Below are 18,933 nucleotides of genomic sequence, written 5' to 3'. Positions count from 1 at the left end.
TGCACATGTACATGTTTAGTCTCATCAATGTTATTTTTAACCAACAAGATCTGCCCAATGCCCCATGCTGGCTGGACACCATACTGATCCTAGGCCAATGCATTTGCTGAAAAATAGAAGCCTCAAATAGAGAGTGAGGAGACTCGCACCTCAATTTAAGCCAAGAAATGTTTATAATTTTGCTTTTTTGAATCATAGTGCAGCAATCAGTAACAATATTGGAGTTATGGGCTACAGTGGGTATCCTATGAGGTGGTCTGTTTTTTTTTTTTGGCTATGATTGGCTTGAAATGCTTAGTGCATTGTCTAGGATGCACTAGTGAATTAGCTATGACTGTGTGGCTGTGCTTTGTCAAGGGTGAAAGATATGGATTGTGCCTTCCAATAACAAAAACATTGAAAACTGCAGTGGTGAACTACAACTAAATTTTTTTTTTTTTTAAATGAGCCACCCACCTGGGCACAATCCTACCAGTCCTAGCCCTCCATTTCATGCTCATTTGGTTTGGGGAGAATCTGGTTACTGTGGCCCAGTAATTTTTTATGGCTTTGTTCACAAATAAGCAGAGCCAGTAAACCCCTCAGAATTCTGAAAGATTGTGTCTGGTTGACTTTCCTGGGGTAATGGACTCCAACTTTTCACAGTCTCATGTGTTTCACGATAAAAAGGATTTTTAAATATAATATTTAGAAAGAAATTAGTTCAAAGTTACACCTAATTAGCTATTTCATCTGTAACAACTCCATTACCTGCAGTCTGCTTGTTCATTGCTAATTGGCAGATCTGTAAACAAAAGAGTACAAGAAACAATTAAGGATTTATAATCCTAACAAGCAACTGAATGAAGAAAACAAAAAGAATGAAAAGTTAACCAACAACTCGGGTTAAACAAAATCACATCACAGCAGTAAACGTCTTTCTGTGTTCTGTAGAAAAACAAGAGATACGGCGTTCATTTGTACGACTGCTGGTAAAGGCCAAGGATCAGTTGTCAAATGAAATGAGAAATCAGCTGGGAAGTTGCTAGAAGGTCTGCCTGGAGGAGACATTTATTTTGAGGAAATCTAGAAATTTAAATTATTAGTCCAGCACATAAGATTAAAAGATGAAGAATTGGGGAAAAAAAATCAAGCAAAAATTAAAAAATGGTGTAAAAATGCATTTTTTGCGGTGAGTTATATGCTTAAGATTTTTTAGATGATCGACTTTCTTTATTGTAGGACTTTAAATATGCAGACTGATAAATGAAAGAGCACACTGAAGGTTCAACATTTCTGTAGGTTTTGATTTATAAAATACAGGCATATTGGAAAACATATTGGGTTTTCATTTATTTTGTTTCGCAATAATTGCATGATACAATAAACAAACATTAATTACCTACAGATTGCTTTTGGTCTCTAGGTAGCAGCAGAACTGCTTGCTCTGTAAATATGCTGCACTTATTATCCATCCATTTGTCGAATCTGTGCTTATTCCAGCCGTGAGTCATGAGGCGCTACGTGAAGTGCACATCCAGGCCTAAAGATGCTGTCCATCTATAAATTCACACACCTACACTCGCTGATCATTTAACAACACCACGGCCCTCTGACACAAACCTGCAGTGAACATCAGCAACTAGATTATTGCATTAACTAGTCAGGATTGCAGAGCCTATCATGACAAGGGTGCCGGTACATCTCGGGGCCCACTCACAGACACAACACACCCACATTCACACTAGCATGTGGAAGTTTGAATTGCCAGTTAACCTAACCTGCAATTCTGTGGAGATGAAAACCCACACAAGGTACTCGAAACCGACCAAGGCTATGACCTGGCATGGGATACGTACCAAGGATTCCAAAACCATCAGGCTGATGCACTGAATCCTCCTTATAAATCACAAGAGGAAATCAAGTAAAGCTCAATTTAGAGAGGGGCTTACGGTTGGAGGTGACTGTGAAATGTATCAAATTAGAGGAGTATAAATGCAGCATGGCTTAATCGACCTAGCCTACTGCACAGCATGTGTGTGTGTGTATCCAGAATGAACATTTGTAGTGCTTTAAACTGCACGAGAAGTACACCCAAGATAGGCCAAGGGCAGGTGCCACCCTGGTAGAACCCCTACTTGGAATAAAGTAAAACAAAAAGTATGACCACCTCAACCTTGGTCCAAACATGCTATAAGGCAGCTACTGATCGGGCACTTCATCTCTCTACTGTGTTAGTCCCAGGATGAATATCTCTGCTAGAGCCTGGCTGGTGTTTATACGGTATCCTTCTCTGTAGGGAAAGTGAGGTCAAACCACTTAGTAACACCCCTCACTACAGCAGATGAAAAGGGAGAGGCAGTTGACTACAGCGGCCCATCTCAACCCAGGGTAGAATTATCTCCTAAGCACGCATGTGTGACGGCGTATCATATGCATTTCCTTATTCGCATTGTCCATTAATGACAAATATATTTTTAAGATTTTTCAGAGACGGACATTTTAAGGTAAGCTACTTATAATCACTAATTAGTGTCAAAAAGTGGTGACGTGTTGAAGTTGATTAGCATGTGCAAGTAAGAACTGGACAGTACTCTATACATGTGGCAGTAAAGACATCATAAACATGCAACAGGGGCTTGATTAAACAATTACAGAGCTGTTCTCAGAATGGGAGGCTTGTTTGCTTTACTGGTCCACACAGCAACTTTGGATTCTTGTTAGGATTACACTAAGAGAAGGAGCCGCCATGCAAAGAGGAAATGAAAAACACGACTCCTATGATGGTTTAAAGGAAACACACACAAACTTCACCCAGGACAACTATTTGGAAACCTATTCTAGGAATAAGACCTAGGGGAGGTGCTCACTGGTGAACGCCTGGTCCTTAATACTTGATCAGGATTGGCTCAAGGAAAGGGTGTTAAAGCCACCATGTGTACTCCCCCAATACAGACATTTCTACTCCAAATCCAAACCTAGGACACCTGGCCTCTGGAAAGTACACCTTGGTATATAAAACTGCATGTCTTTGATGGGAAAGGGTTTGGAGTTGGTTCAGCTTTTTGAAAATTAGCAGTTAGAGTAAATCTCTGTGCACAGCTGTGGTGGTGGTCTTCCTCTTACTTTGGTGCCCCCCAACCCACGTGAGAAGCCCCAGATGGACATTGGAATTCTTTCAAGTCTCTGACAATGCACCATACAGTTGGAGGAATAGTACAATTTCCAGAGGTGAATTGTTTTTGGATTTGTGTGTGTGTTATGGGTTGTTCATAGTGAACACCGTGCTCAGACACCAAGTGGCTCCTAAAGCGATGTCCACACTACAATGCAGACGTTAGTCTCTGTGTTTGCCTTTTCTTCACACAACCCTGGGGCCTCATGTATAACGCCGTGCGTAGAACTCGCACTATAACATGGCGTAAGCACAAAAGCCGAAATGTGCTTACGCACAGAAAAATCCAGATGCAGGAATCTGTGTGTACTCCAACTTCCACATTCTTCTGCTACATAAATCCCGATCAGCATGAAAACTAATGCTCGTGCATGCGCTTTATGTAACGCCCCAACTCCTCCCAGAATTACGCCTCTTTGAATATGCAAATCAATATAAATCACCCTTAAGCGCAGCCTTCTGTGAAAAGACAATGGGAAAAGCACGGGGAAAATATAAGAATTTCAGCGAATACTAAGTGGAGGCAAAGGAAATACATACTACTGTATTTGTTCAAATAAACCGTGGTATAATCAACAAAAGAAAGTTGATCGAGTGACATAGAGTGTTGGAGAAACTTGAAAGCTCACATTCACAAATCGCACAGTGCCGGAAATAAAAAAGAAGTCACATATCAAAGTCGCCGTGAAAAGCCGAGTTGTAAGCCCACTGTCTGAGTGTCATATGAAAGCTTATTAGGGTACAGAGAAAAAAAGGCACACAGTGGGGAAAAAGCACGAAATGTCAACTTCAATCTCGACATTTCCACTTTAATCACGTAGTTTATTTTGTCATTAAAGTAGAACATCATAAACTTCATCTTAAAATCGTTTAATTAACCAGTTTCTCAAATCACATCACAATTAAAGTAGCACGTTAAATGCTTTGTTTTGTATTTGATCTTCTATATGCTCTATGTGTGTGAATCACTACTTGCGTCTTAAACTGGCTCTCTTCCTCCAACTGGACACAGAGTCCATTACATTCATGATATTACAGCTCTCTGAATAACTAAAATACTGAGATGTATACGTGATGTCATTTTCATGATGATAGGAGTTAAAGCACGTTATTAAACATGTGTTTCACTTCGATGTAATAATTTATTGCAGCAGTACTCCGGGGCGGTTCTAGGCTTGTGGTGGCACTGGGCAGAGGAAGAATCGGTGGCTCCTTCGCCCGCCCGTCAGTAAGGTAGCTTATGCACGGTGGAAGGCTACGTCCGTTGCAGACACTGCATAGCAGCCTCGTGCTCATGACACAAGCATTTAACTTTTGCCGAAATTTGTCACTGCGTTTTTAGCTGTGTTTTTATTTTCTCTTTCTGTTTTATATTCAATATATATTGGCGTAGCCATCACTGCAGTCCTTGCTTTTCTTTCCCCAAGTAACCGATCGCCATACAATCAGCTCTGTAATAGAAGTTAAGCCATCTGTAAGCTTAGCGCCGATTCTTCAAAACGTTTAAAGAACATTGAAATATCTTCATAGTACATGTTTAATTATTCTATCCTTAACGACACTCCCAGTGAAGAATATAGATTATTTAAATGAAGTTAAAGTTTTATCTGTATTATTTAACAAACATATTTTGCTGCATTTCACCTTAAAAATGATGTCATCATCATATGTAAATACGCGCTTTATAAAGTGGCTCAGGTTGTGAGATATTATAACTGTAGTGCAAGTTTACAGTGGGGTGATTGTACTTATAAGTACAAACCGTTCTACAAGGTGCAATTGATTGAATGCATTTAAAGTTCTTGGGATGAAACTGTTTCTGAACCGCGAGGTCCGTACAGGAAAGGCTTTAAAACGTTTTGCAGTGGCTGAGACAGCGTGTCCATGAAACTGTATACCGATAATTCTCTTTCCGATCAGCTGCTGCTGTGATTCACACTCCGATACAGTGATATAAATACTCCGAGTGGTGCAGTGAGAGAAATATGGAAAAAGATGATCCGCTGTGGCAACTCCTAACGGGAGGAGCTAGAAGAAGAGAGTAACAACGCTAAAGCAGTTATGGTATTTAGAATAGTTTGACCATTCTGTGGACCATTATATTGTTACAAGTTAATTACAATCAGATGCATTACACTAATAAACAATATGCGGTTAGTTTCTGTGTATTTATAAAGCCGCGTCATGAAAATAATGAGTAATCACACAAGAACAGTACCATTGCTTTGACGCTGGGTGCCGCCAGTCTGCAAAACCGAGTGGAGAACTTGCGTACGACAAGGTATGAGGTACCGTGGAAAAGTGCGTGGCTTTACGCCAAGTGTAGGTTTTATACATCGTGATTTGAATGTGGAAAAGTTCTTACGCAACATTTCTGTGTGTACGCACCGTTTATACATGAGGCCCCTGGTGTTTTTAACCTCTAAAAAGAGAAACTTTTGCATCCCTCACAGAATACCATTTTCTAACATGGAGGACACTGAAGAGTTTCTTTCAGTGGCATTTGTCGTGTTGCTTACATTTATGCATCTAAATTGCATTTTTCACAGTTTAAATGCTGTATACTTGCACAAAAGTCAAATAATTATTTACCAGTTGTTAATTTTGCTATAGTTCACATGGCTGGTGGTGTTACCATTCCATTACAAATTTTTCTGCCAGCACACTCTTAAGTCATATGCCTTTTTTGGTCATTTTAGGGTGGACAGAGATACTTTCATAAATGATGTTAAAATGTTAGTGTGGATGTTTTAAAGTGAAACGTAGCAGTCTGGATGTATGCCATGTGACACTTGTACTTTGTCCTTATGCTGAAAGTCATTAGTGGACTTTGTTGTTGAGCCATCTTGTCTGAGGTCATGTGTCATGGACACTATCAGCCAATCACAACCTTTAGCATCACTTGGACAGACCACTGGATTCACTTAATAATGTTTTGGGAGCATCTGGTGGACATATTGTATTCAGCATGGGTTCAAATCACACTACCTAAAGAGCTTCTTCTACAACTTAGGGGAAATCAGGAGCATGGACCTTGAATAGACACTGTTCCAAGACCTCAATGGTGGAGGCTGCTGCAAAAGCACTATGGTCTGATAGTGGTCAGTGCCGGCCATAGAGGCAAACTCTAAGATACTGTGGTGGACACCAAAGGTGACGTAACCTATTGAGTTGAAGAAACATTACAATTAACGCACAAGGTGCTCCAGATTTGACTAAGGGGTACTTGAGTATGAAAATGGTAGGAAACTATGTTTAGAAGAAAGTTATCAAGACCACAGAGAATATATTTACGGTGACTACAAGCAACCCATTACTTAGGAAGGAATGTCAATCAGAATGTTCTTAGCAATGTTGAGCTCCATTAAGGATAGTGAGAGAGAGAGATGAAAACATTTTGAAATACTCTTAATTCCTAAGGCTAAGTTGGAGCAAGAAACATTAGGTAGACCTTGATCAATTTCTTTGGCTACAGTGGCAAATAAGATCTGGTTAGAAAATGGTTAATATTTTGGGGACTTCTTGGTTACCTTACCTCTTTGACGTTGTTTTTGAAGTAGAGGTGGCATCTCAGGACTGGCAGAATTGTCCATTGCTCCACATTTTTAAAACTTGTGTTCCATTTATCAAGAGATCTGGCTTTCTTGAATGTCTATGCCAGGGTATTGGAATGGACCCTCCTGCCAGTAGTTGGAGAACACAACCTTACAATTCAAGGCATTCCTGCTGACACTAATCCGGGGGAAACTAATGCTACTTCTTATTGCTCCTCTCCTCTAATATACCATTTTATGTCATTTATGACACATAGTTCAGAGATCAAAAATAAATGTATTAAAATGAAAAACGTCCTTTATCCTCCTCATGGTTCATCAACCATTAAAATAATCATTTAATAATAATAATAATTATTCTTTGCATTTATATAGCGCTTTTCTCACTACTCAAGGTGCTCAGCAATTGCTGGTTAAGGGCCTTGCTCAAGGGCCTAACAGAGCAGAATCCCCTTTGCCGTTTACGGGATTCGAACCGGCAACCTTCTGATTGCCAATGCAGATCCCTAGCCTCAAAGCCAACACTCCACCTGTGGCATTTTGGCTGAAGCCTCATGGCGCTCCAGAGTCCTGGGCTGACATCCTGGCCTATTTGTTGTCTATATGAAATGTGCTTGCTCTGTCCACAACTGGACTCTCTAGGCTCTCTGCTTTTCTCCATTCCAAAGATGTGTGTTAAGTGAACTGTCACCTCTAAAACCTACTGTGTACCAACGTGAATTGGTGTTGCTTTCTGAGCTGGTTTCAGTCTTACACCCAGTGTCACTGGCATATCCTGCCTTAACTAGAAAAACCGTACTACAGTAAGCTCAGAAATACAGTAGATGGACATCAGTGATGAACAAAATGATTGGTGTGAATTGAGTGGCAGTGGATTTAAGTGTTTCTCTTTTCTAAGTAATTTGCAAAAAAATTGCAAATTTATGCCATTCACATGAAGAAAGGTGTTGAGACCTGTCTAGAAGCGTCTTCATGCATTAATTCTGAATTTACTGTAAGTAAAAAGCTCGACTGAGGGGAAAAAAAAAATCGCCAGAAGTGTGCATATCCTCAGCTAGGACAAGGCACTTGGAAGGTAACAAGGAGTGGGCTGGGTTTTGGCAGCAGCGGCATCCCATGTTGTGAGATTTTATTGTGTTTTCACGTGGAGAATATGCAGCATGTCACAAACATAGTCACTCATCCATGGTGATGTGAACAAGAGGCATAAATAGAATTGATTTTACCGCTGGTACAGATTACACGCTTTATGCACCTGTAGGAAAGGAGACACGTAAATGGGAAAATGTGAAGGAGCTTTAGAAAGCTGTGGTCTTTGTTTTCCACCATCAAGAAAACTTTTAAATATCCCAGAATTCTTTAGTGAGTTTTTTTTTTTTTTAATTTTTATTTATTAATTTTATTACAATCAATACATAGCAATCAAGTTTTTACAAAAAAAAGGAATTATGTTAAGAACAGATCGATCCCCACCCTGAGAGAGAGAGCAAGCCAAACGTGTAAAATTTAAGGCTTGTAAAAATACCTAAATTAATAAATTCTCTGTGCTTTATAAACTTATTTTAAAATATTACTGATTAGATCCTGCCATGTTTTGAAAAAAGTCTGTACAGATCCTCTAACTGAGTATTTGATTTTTCCAATTTCAAATAATATAACACATCAGTTTCCCACTGACTTAAAGAGGAGAGTTTGGGTTCTTCCAGTTTATCAGAATAAGTCTGTGTGCCAACAGTGTAGTGAATGCAATCACAATTTGTTTGTCTTTCTCCACTTTAAGCCCTCTGGAAGAACCCCAAACACAGCTGTTAATGGGTTAGGAGGGATTGTGAGTCCAAGGCTGTCTGAGAGGTAATTAAAAATTTTTGTCCAGAATAATGTTAATTTGGTGCAGGCCCAGAACATGTGACCTAGTGAGGCTGGGGCTTGGTTGCAACGTTCGCAGGTTGGATCATGCCCTGGAAACATTTTGGAGAGTTTTAGTCGAGACAGATGTGCTCGATATATAATTTTGAGTTGTATAATTGTATGCTTTGCATATGGAGCTTGAGTGAATTCTCTGCATTGCTACTTTCCACTCCTTTTCTGATATATTAATTGAGAGGTCATTTTCCCAGTGTCCTCTTGGATCTTTGAAAGGAAGGGATTGTAAAATGATTTTATATATTGTAGAGATGGAGTCTAACTCCTTGAAATTGAGCAATATTTTTCCAGCGTGGATGAGGGTGCAAGATGAGGAAAATCTGGAAGGTTCTGTTTAACAAAGTTCCTGATTTGAAGATAGTGAAAGAAATTTGTAGCTGGAATGTTAAATTTGGAATGTAATTGTTCATAGGATGCAAAGGCGTTGTCTATATAAAGATCTCTAAGCAAGTTAATTCCAAATTTTTCCAGATATTAAAACTGCATATGTTTGTGAAGGTTGAAAGAGGTGGTTCTCTTGCAGGGTGCCACAGAAAGAAGCTTCTCCGTCTTAAAATGCTTTCTACATTGGTTCCAGATTCTAAGTGAGTGGAGCACAATTGGGTTATTAGTGTATTGCCGATAGCGTGTGTTTATTGGAGCACAGAGCAAGGAATACAAAGAAGTACTGCAGGATTTTACTTCTATTGCGGTCCATGCCTGTGTATGTTCTTCTATTTGTGTCCAGGTTCTTATCGACTGTATATTTGCGCCCAGTAATAAAACTGGAAGTTAGGTAGAGCCATGCCGCCTTCTGCCTTTTGTCTTTGTAGGGTCGCTCTTTTGATGCGTGGATGTTTAGAATTCCAAATAAATGAGGTTATTGTTGAATCTAATTGCTTAAAGAACGATTTATTAATGTATATTGGTATGTTTTGAAATAAAAAGGAGCTTAGGAAGAATATTCATCTTAACAGTGTTAATTCTTCCAGCTAGTGTGAGATGAAGGGTTGACCATCTATGCAAGTCTTGTTTAATTTTTTCCATGCAGGCACGAAATTTTGTTGATAAGAGCTTTATGTTTACTTGTGATGTTTACCCCAGGTATTTAAACTGTTCTGCAATGATAAAAGGTAGGGTGTCTAATCTAATATTATATGCTTGAGAATTCACGGAAAGAGTACACTTTTATTCAGATTAATTCTGAGACCAGAGAGCTTTTGAAATTCTGTGAGTGCTGCTAAGACTGCAGGCACAGAATTTTCTGGGTCCGATATATACAGTACCATGTCATCTGCATATAATGAGATTTTCTGTTCCAGTCCTTCTCTGCTAATCCCCTTTATCTGATCAGTATTTCGACAATGTATTGCCAGTGGTTCAATGGCAATTGCAAAAAGCAGTGGTGACAAAGGGCATCCTTGTCTTGTGCCACGTTCTAGTTTAAAGTAGTCTGAGCAAATGTTATTGATGCAAACTGAAGCTTCTGGGTTAGTATACAGTAATTTAATCCATGCACAAATGTTGGGCCAAACCCAAACTTCTCCAAAATAGTAAAAAGGTATTTCCATTCAATCATGTCGAATGCTTTTTCTGCATCCAATGATAATAATATTTCTGGGGTGTTTAATTTAGTTGGTGAGTATATTACATTAAACAGGTGTCGAAGATTTGAAGATAAGTGTCAGCCCCTAATAAATCCAGTTTGGTCTTGTGATATTACCGAGGGGAGCACTTTCTCCATCCTTCTAGCTATGATTTTAGAGAGTATTTTAACGTCGTTATTCAGAAGTGAAATTGGTCTGTATGATGCACATTGTAATAAGTCCTTATTTTGTTTTGGAAAGACAGTGATTAATGCTTGGCGAAAGGTTTGTGGAAGAGATTGGTTATCTCTGGCTTCTGTAAATGTTGCTAATAGGAGGGGAGCTAGCTGAGCGGAGAATTTCTTGTAAAACACTGCAGGGTAGCCGTCAGGGCCTGCTGCTTTTCCACCTTGGAGTGACTTTATAGCATCCAGTAATTCTGATAATGACAGAGGTTTATCGAGTTCCTCCACACTAAAAGCGTCAATTTGTGGTATCTGTAATGTATCCAGAAATGCATTAGATTGTATATTGTCTTCTTTAAACTCAGTAGTATATAGGGATTTATAGTAGTCTCTAAAAGTGTACATTATATTTTTGTGTTCGATGATTTTATCTCCGTTCGTGTTAGTGATTACCGAGATTGCGTTTAGTGAGTTTTGCATTTCACAATTGCAAAATTATCTGGAAACAAAAAATTAATTATCGTGAATCAAAACTTGGAATTATGCTCACCACAAATCCAAGCTTTTCAAACACTTCTGACTTAACAGAGCGTTTTTCTTCTTTGTCATATAAACACTGTATTTTGATGCCAATGTCAGCATAGCTGCTTTCCTTAGCAATCAGAGCAGTGTGGAAGCACAATTCCAAGCATGATATCACAAATTGTTGGTTTTGAGATATGACGTCTTATAATTTCCTGTACTGCTAGAGAACACTTAATTAATATTTTGCATTGTTTTGTTTCTTTGTTATAATGTAATAGGACTGCTCACTTTCCCTGATGGTACCCATGGAGTGCCCTGGAATGAAGGGTTGTTTGAGAACAATAAGCTGCTGAAAAGAGAGAAGTGCCTGGCAACAATCCAGAGAGCTCAAGACGCCGCCAAATCAGCTCGTGGATTTTCTGTATGAAAGCAATGAGTCAGCATCATCTGGGGGTCCTCAGGGATGGATGACAGGGTAACAGCCTTCTCGTTTAGTTCAGTGCTTGGCGGTAGTGCAATACAATTAAATGCTGCTCAGAATAAGAAAATGATTTTGAGAGGGTAACACCGGTACATTTCAATAAGACGCCCCTCTGAAGACTTGTGTTTTAGGAGACTGTTTTTAACACTTTACTTCAATTACACTAATATTACTGGTGTGCTGTGTTCCACAAATGTAATTTTCACACTTTTTGCACATGCTTAAAACTTTGTTGGTATCACAAAATCGACTGATAGTTAAGTTGTAATGTTATGTTACTGCTCAGGCAACATTTTTTGCCAAATGTTTTTAAAATAACTGTTATTAGTGTCACTTTTGCCTTAATATCTTGTCCATAAATTGCACAGAAGTTTTCAGTTACAGTGATATGCTGTCTAGAGTTTCACCTTAAGTGGACAATGCCTTCTTATTAAGAGTCAAGATACTTCTAGCCTTTTTTCTAAAATATTTTATAGCTGACTAATATACTTGGAATATTTGTCATTTACCATCTAACTTACCATATGACAGAATTCTGTTTGTTGTGCATTTTAAATAGTATCAGAAATTCTGTGAACAGGTCTGCCCCTTACAACATTGTCAGAAACCTGTAAGAAGTAATTACTTGGCCCAAAAGACGTCATGATGCATACAAGGTGACTGATTTGACATAAAGCGTACATACTGTACACATTGCATATTCTCGGACAGATCTACTCAAGAGCTTATTCCAGGGGCACAGGATGAAAAATCCCAGACACAGCCCTGGAGTGGTTTTCAGTCCGTTGTAGTGCCCCCTTTCTCACAGAGGATGGTATAAAGCTGGACAAGTCAATTTAAAAACATCTTAGGATATCAAATATTTGTTACGTTTTAGGCTTCCACAGTATATCGTGCCCAGAATACTCAGACACATAGTAGCTGCTCTATAACAATCAACGTTCACACATTTATTTAGCTTATTATTTATAACACGTTATTGTTAAAGTTACTACTACTCCTTTTTTTCCATTGTGAGCCCGCTAGAGTGCAGGGATTTCAGAAATTCTTGTTTGAGTAAAGTGGGTCAGCTAAATTACCATTTGAGATGTTGAATCATGTGCTCCACACAGTATCTTCTCAGGTGTTTTAGAGTGAATTGTATTATCTGCTGACCTGATGAGCAAATACATTTCTGTCCGAAGCCCACAGTGAATCAAAAGCATTGCAGTTAATTGTGGCTGATAAATAACCTAAAATAACAATGACAGATGATACAAAACTCTAGGATCTGTTGTGGTGAGTTCATCTTATTAAAATAATCCGTTAGTTTGTTTACCTGAATATTTTAAATTCTTTGCTGGACATTGTTAAAGTAGATTTCAGTAAAATGTCCAACAATGTATGTGCCAATTACAGCTTTTAGAATTGTACATGTATCAAGAGACGTTTGCAATAATTACTCAAGCACGTTTGACAAATGAAATCCACAGCGCCCTCTGCACAGTATATGTGTGGGTTACAACATCTTATTAAACATGAGAAATGGTTATCTTGATTTTAAATTAATAAAAGGTAAATTTTAAAAAGGGTGTGTAGAACACTAAATATACTAAATGTAAATAAGAAAAAGGTACGCATACAATATATGTTACAGAAATATGTTGGGCAAATGGAGATAGTGTCAGAGCAAGATACGCGTTACTGATGCTAATATAATGTAGACTAAGCATATTACCGGCAGTCTAATATACAACAAAATCTATACAGAATACACGTACAGTATGTCTAACCAAAATAAAATAAATCTCTATAGTATATCCTTGGTATTCAAGTAGAATTGCTTAATAAATAATTTTATCTGTATTTTGATATGCCAATAATCGGTATTGAGAAAATGAATATGTCGTAGGTCTGTTAATCATTTACGCTGTCACGTCTGGCTTTCAGATGTCCAGTGAATGAATTGTTTGCAGTGGTCTGAACTGTTGAAAAGCATACCCTGAGTTTCTGTATTTGTGCTAGCAGGAGTGAAGCATTTGACACTGCCCTTTGGTGTGGATCAAGAACGCATGCTTGACCGGCTGGCTCATTTATAGATGGAGTGAGAACGTTTTGACGTGCACTCTTATAGGCGCGGCGAAGGAAGAGGTTTCACTTAAACACTGGGTCTATTTAAAATCCACTGCTTTAACTTGGACCCATCTTACAATTTCCAGCACATTTCAAAGCGTTATCATTCACCAGTTCATACCAATGGATAAAAACTGACTAAGGGCCTACAGGCCAACATTGCAGGGTCTTCAACCAGTTCCTTCATTAGTAGTCTTGAAGCAAATCACTAGACGACATCTGAAATAATTCATCACCTCGACATTTATGAAGTTGTGACAGGTTATACATTTTGTTGATGCCTTATAAGAATCGATTTTGCAGCATCACAGGTCTTATTCGTACATGTTTATCTTATTATGATTCTTTTTACTTTAGGAGTTTGTCATGGTGTAAACACCCCAAATATAAGATAGACCTTTTAACATTTGAATGCAGTTTGATTTGTTAGGTTTATATTTTGTAATACTGTAATTAATAACGCAGAAAACAAAACAGTTTTGATACATTTGTATTAAATGTAGCAGTGTATACCTAGAAAACTATGGTGGGTAAAGTGGACTCAATAAAGCAGATCTTCCTTCAAAAGGAATTTTATCAGTAAATACTTGAAATGCAGAAAACTACTCTGTCCTAATAGTGGGGTTCAACACTGACTTACCACTAAAATGGATTATTTACAGTGCTGGGCTTTATTATCGCTTTAGAGTGGATGTGGGTTCACCATTTTAAAGAATCTATATAAAGTCCTGCTTTTAGACGCCATGTTTTAAATTGACATTTGCAAATTAAATTTAGCAATAATTACTTAAAATGTTAGAGTTTAGACTGGATTTTCATAGACAACAGCTAAGCAAACATTTGTGGGTGAGTGAAGTGTTATCAATGTAAAAGGAATACTGTAGTGTGCCTTTTTATTTATTGTATGTAGAGTAAGAGTGAGTTTTTCTACAAATGTAGAGTGAAAAGCTTTCATGACATGAACAGAATTATCTCCTGGTGTTAAGCACCTTAATCAGGGGCTCCTCCAGGAGATTTCTAGTGGGGTAGCACATGTGAAGTCTACAGCACAGATAAACCACGAGGGCTAACTGTTATTAATATAATAGGATTACATAATAGCAAGCAATATTATATTAAAGAGAGCAGAAATCGGACCATTCAGTGGCTTACTAAATACCAGTTTACCAAGTTTCAATTTGAAAGAAGCATCTGCAGTGGCCTACTGCTGATGAGTATTCTACTTAATAATTATAATCTGACAGGGGTATGTAGTCTGTATGTAAATATTATACAGGTATAATTAAGAGTCATTTATGAATTGCAAAATGTTAATGGTCTGTTGTAACTACAAGGACCCACATAGCAGATTTCAGTTATCACAGTAAAAACATACCAAACATTTACACTGGAGTAAGTGTAGTATACTAATATAAAATCATACTTTAATATACACATTTTATGTTCTCTGTACATCTCCTTGTTGGTCACATAGTCACCCGTTAAGAAATAAATTGGCAAAGGCACAATTATTTTATGTGTAAAAGAGAAGTTGAATACAAGCTTACCATTAGATATGGCTGCCTTCATTTATGTAATGTTGGCTTGCCAGTTACACTAGTTAGTTCAATTAGCATGAGGTTACTTACTCTTCTGAAGCCGTAGTTGGAGTTGCAAGTAGTCAGCAAGAACCCACATTCGAAAAAACTCCTCCATCCCCACTGAAGAACAGTCTAGCGCTTTCAACAACAGCACCCCAAGAAGTGTGAAACGCAGGAGTTCTGTAAACTAAAGACCCAAATAAGCAGTATGGTACCAAACTGATGCCCACAGCTTGGTTTCACCATCGACCTTAATGGCATTTGCCTATTACCTCTATATGGCTGGGAAAAATCTTTAGTAGTAAATTTAATACTGACATTTTATTTGCATTTTTTTTTATAAAATATACAAACAGTATCTATAGGTTTGGTTATTTAACAGACACTGTAAATCAAACTGCCTGTTGCAGTATTTCATCAACCCACTTATTTCATTAAGAAAAACACTTTCTAAATATGTTAAGGAAAATGACTGAAATAAAATGGATAAATTGTAAAAACAAATGATTAACAGAAGAAATAAAAATAATATCATTATTGCAGTGACTGTATTAAACTTGCTATGAAAAACTAAAAACGTGTGAAGAACACACATATGAAGACTTCATGCTGTAATGCAAAGTATTATCTTGTAGTCAACAATTCAAATCAAGTCATCAGCTGAAGTGTTTATTTCCGGCACTGAAGAAGGTAACTTGCTCAGTATTTGTTTTGAACAGTCTGACTAATACAATACAATCTGCAGACTAAAATACAACAAGTGGATAACCTACTATGAACCAACTGTACGACAAATCAAATATTTAGTTGTGTAACTTATTATGATGACAGACTTTACAGATTGTGCTTTTTGCTATGATCAGTCTAGAGTTCGAGCAGAGAAGTTCTAATGTTACCACCACTTGTTGTTTTGTAGTCAAGCACTCATTTTTCAAGATATTTATTTTTATACTATTTATCCTATTTGTGTTTAAAATAATGAACAAACAGGTAAAGGCCATTCAGGTGTGAAAGCTACGTTCTTTTCTATTTTTTTCCAGCATAGGAATAACCTTTGCCTATTGTTTTTTCTTTTACAGATGTTCTCTGACACACCTCTTCACCAACTCCCCTAAAATATTAAAAACTCTCTCTATATTTACTGTGTACACATAAATATAACCTTTTAAATTTTAAAACAAAATGTACCTCCAGATGTTTCATTAATTAAATGGCGCAAATTCAAATAACTAGTAGTACTTCTGTGTACATTTCCAATATATTTCATTTTCAGAGCAGAATAAAGATATTAGATTTATCTTTATGTACTTTCTAACATATTGCAAATTTGATTATCCAAATAAAGCACTTTCAGAAAAATGTTAGTAGCATAAGATGTAACTATGTAATGCTAAATGTATCCAACATCAATGAGAATTGTTCCTTATATGTGAAATCAAAATTGGAGGAGAAAAGTTCAAGTTTATGCATACCTAGACATTTGCTGATTTCACATTAATTATATATTTTCTGTGCTTTGAATTTATGCCTTATAACTGCACTTAAATGTCTAGATGGTGCTTTAATGAGCCTTTACAACACATGCCTTGTAGGATTATAATAAATTAAACTGAGAAAACTACTTAGAATGCGGAAAAACTCGTGTTCACTTCCACGTACTCTAACCATATCATGCTTACATTTCTCTGATTTGTTGTACTCGTCATGAATTTAACCTAAAATGAATATTTACGATTGTCACCACTGTTAGGAGATTTAAAACAGATATACTTTTTAAAAATTGGAAAGTGAAGAGGATTATGTTTTTTGTGATGATAAATTTTAGATGTATTAGTAACTGGTGGAGAATCGTGTCTTTTTAAAGTACTTTAGTTTTAAAAACACTAAAATGTTGACAGACCCTGAGCAATTCAGTCATTTTCTAGAAAGGCACCTATAGTTTTTCATAAGTTCAGGGGCGAGTTTCCCAAAGGTGTCGTATTGGCATACTTCATTAACTTAAATAAAGCTGTGACTAAACTTATTTGTAAATCATCAACAAACCCAACCAAGTCACAACCGAAACAGAGCTTCTTTAGTTAGATCTTGCCGGCTGCTCTGTCCACAAGACTGGAGGATTGTTGTGCAGTAAACGTCAGTCCAGAACCTTTTAGCAGTGATGTTTGTGACCAGTCCTGTGGCTTAGGTTCAAGTCCATACATGGGCGGGGAAGATTAATCCTATAAGGAGGTATACTAATTGACATTACAGCTGCTATTACTGTGTTGACATATTTGGTTTTGATTATGTCAAATAACTTCTTAGTTAAGTCTTATTTTGGGTAACAGCAGGTAAACATCTCCTGCATGCTCACTATGTCCAATGCTAAATCCCCGAGCTGTGACAGAGGGGAGGTATACAAGGACACGCTGCAGTACATGTAACATTATGAATTTAGAAGATGCACTTTCAGTGCCTATACTGTACCAATTATCTCTAGGGCTTACATTTTTACCTGAATGACATTGCACTGTGTTGCACAACACTGCAGTACAAGCTGGTTTATGCCTTCCAATACATAAAGAAAACCTTGCAATTAATTTCCAGGGGGTAAGTGACCAGGACATTATCAGGCTGGTTTGGATGCACATATAAACATTACCACCAATGTTTTCACTCTATCTGTGTATGAATGATGTTCATACCATTTGCTATTTTAAGTGTTAATTCTGTTTTAATTGTCACATCCATAAATATACAATGTGCACTGTTTTTAAGTGGTCATACTTCTATTCAGTCTTAACTTTAGTCTTTGCAAGACTGAAATGCAAAAAAAAAAAAAAAAACACATGGCGCTAATACCTTATAATTATATCTGAACAAGATAGTATAAATGAAGGACTCAGCCAAGCCATTGTTTGTTGGTATGTGCCATGAAGACGTCAATGTAAAGCTTATAAACACACACACACTTTGACCTGATACAATAAGTCATCTTTTTCTGAGTACAATATTATTGGCACTGAAGTAGCCTGTTGTTTTGTGCCCCTACCAGTGTGAGCTGTTTGCTCAAAATATCAATTTGTTGGAGCTCCTTTTGTTTTAGCTGAAGCCATTCTATTTATAGCTAAAGCCTTTCCTTTTTCATTTATGTGTACTTTTCAGGGTAATGGAGACAAATATATTTGACATTATTGATCACTCGTTTTTTAACTGACAGTTTGTCCCATGCTGGTGAAAGGAGAGAGGCCACAAAGAGCCACTTTAAACTGTGTCATTAAGCACTGAATAACAAAGCCCTTTTAGGAAGTGTTTGCAAAAGTGGCAAGTATTTTACTCACATCCTATGTCATTCGCCAGTTAGTGGAGTGAACCAAAAATTCTGCTCTGAAAGTCGTCCCATGCTTAATGTGCCCACGCAGGATACTAATTTTTCTTCTTCCTTGTGCTGTGACTGCCAGTATTCCCTTGTATGTCTAACTGCTTCCATTTAAATCTACTGGAAATCCTCTTCCTCTTACATTATGACACAGTTTTAAATTCAATGTGCTATTACAACAAAAAATACATGTATTCTGATAAATGAAAATTAATAACAGTATTGAATCACAAGTATACTTTAAGATATTGTACAGGAAGTATTCTAATACAAATTAGACTGGATTTATTTAGTTTGTTTTTGTACACCACAGTGCCCTCATTTGGCTAATGTAAATTCACCTTAAACACAAGACCAAATGCTATTATATGAAAATGTATTATTTAAAGTGCTTTCAGATCACTTGTTTTTTTCCTGTTCTTTACCATTGTTTGCAAGCTTTAACATTAAAGGAAATAAAATACTCAAATTATTCAAACTGTGTACAAATGGTTTG

At 37.3% G+C, this 18,933-nt stretch overlaps 1 protein-coding gene across 2 annotated transcripts in view; it reads left to right on the top strand.

Moving 5' to 3' along the window:
* Nucleotides 1-18,933, top strand: part of morn4 (MORN repeat containing 4) — a 121,453-nt gene that overhangs the window by 63,155 nt on the left and 39,365 nt on the right. The window contains exon 5 of one of the 2 annotated variants that reach the window (XM_039774951.1): nucleotides 11,185-11,381. In XM_039774951.1, coding sequence (XP_039630885.1) covers nucleotides 11,185-11,333 — 149 coding nt within the window. In that variant the 3' untranslated portion in view covers nucleotides 11,334-11,381. Of the gene's footprint in view, nucleotides 1-11,184; nucleotides 18,911-18,933 lie in introns of those variants that run through there. The other variant, XM_039774943.1, reaches the window with a different exon arrangement.

Source organism: Polypterus senegalus, chromosome 1, assembly GCF_016835505.1.
Source record: "Polypterus senegalus isolate Bchr_013 chromosome 1, ASM1683550v1, whole genome shotgun sequence".
NCBI lineage: Eukaryota > Metazoa > Chordata > Cladistia > Polypteriformes > Polypteridae > Polypterus > Polypterus senegalus.
Note: the sequence above shows the minus strand (reverse complement) of the source record. Positions and strands in the feature narration are given on the sequence as shown.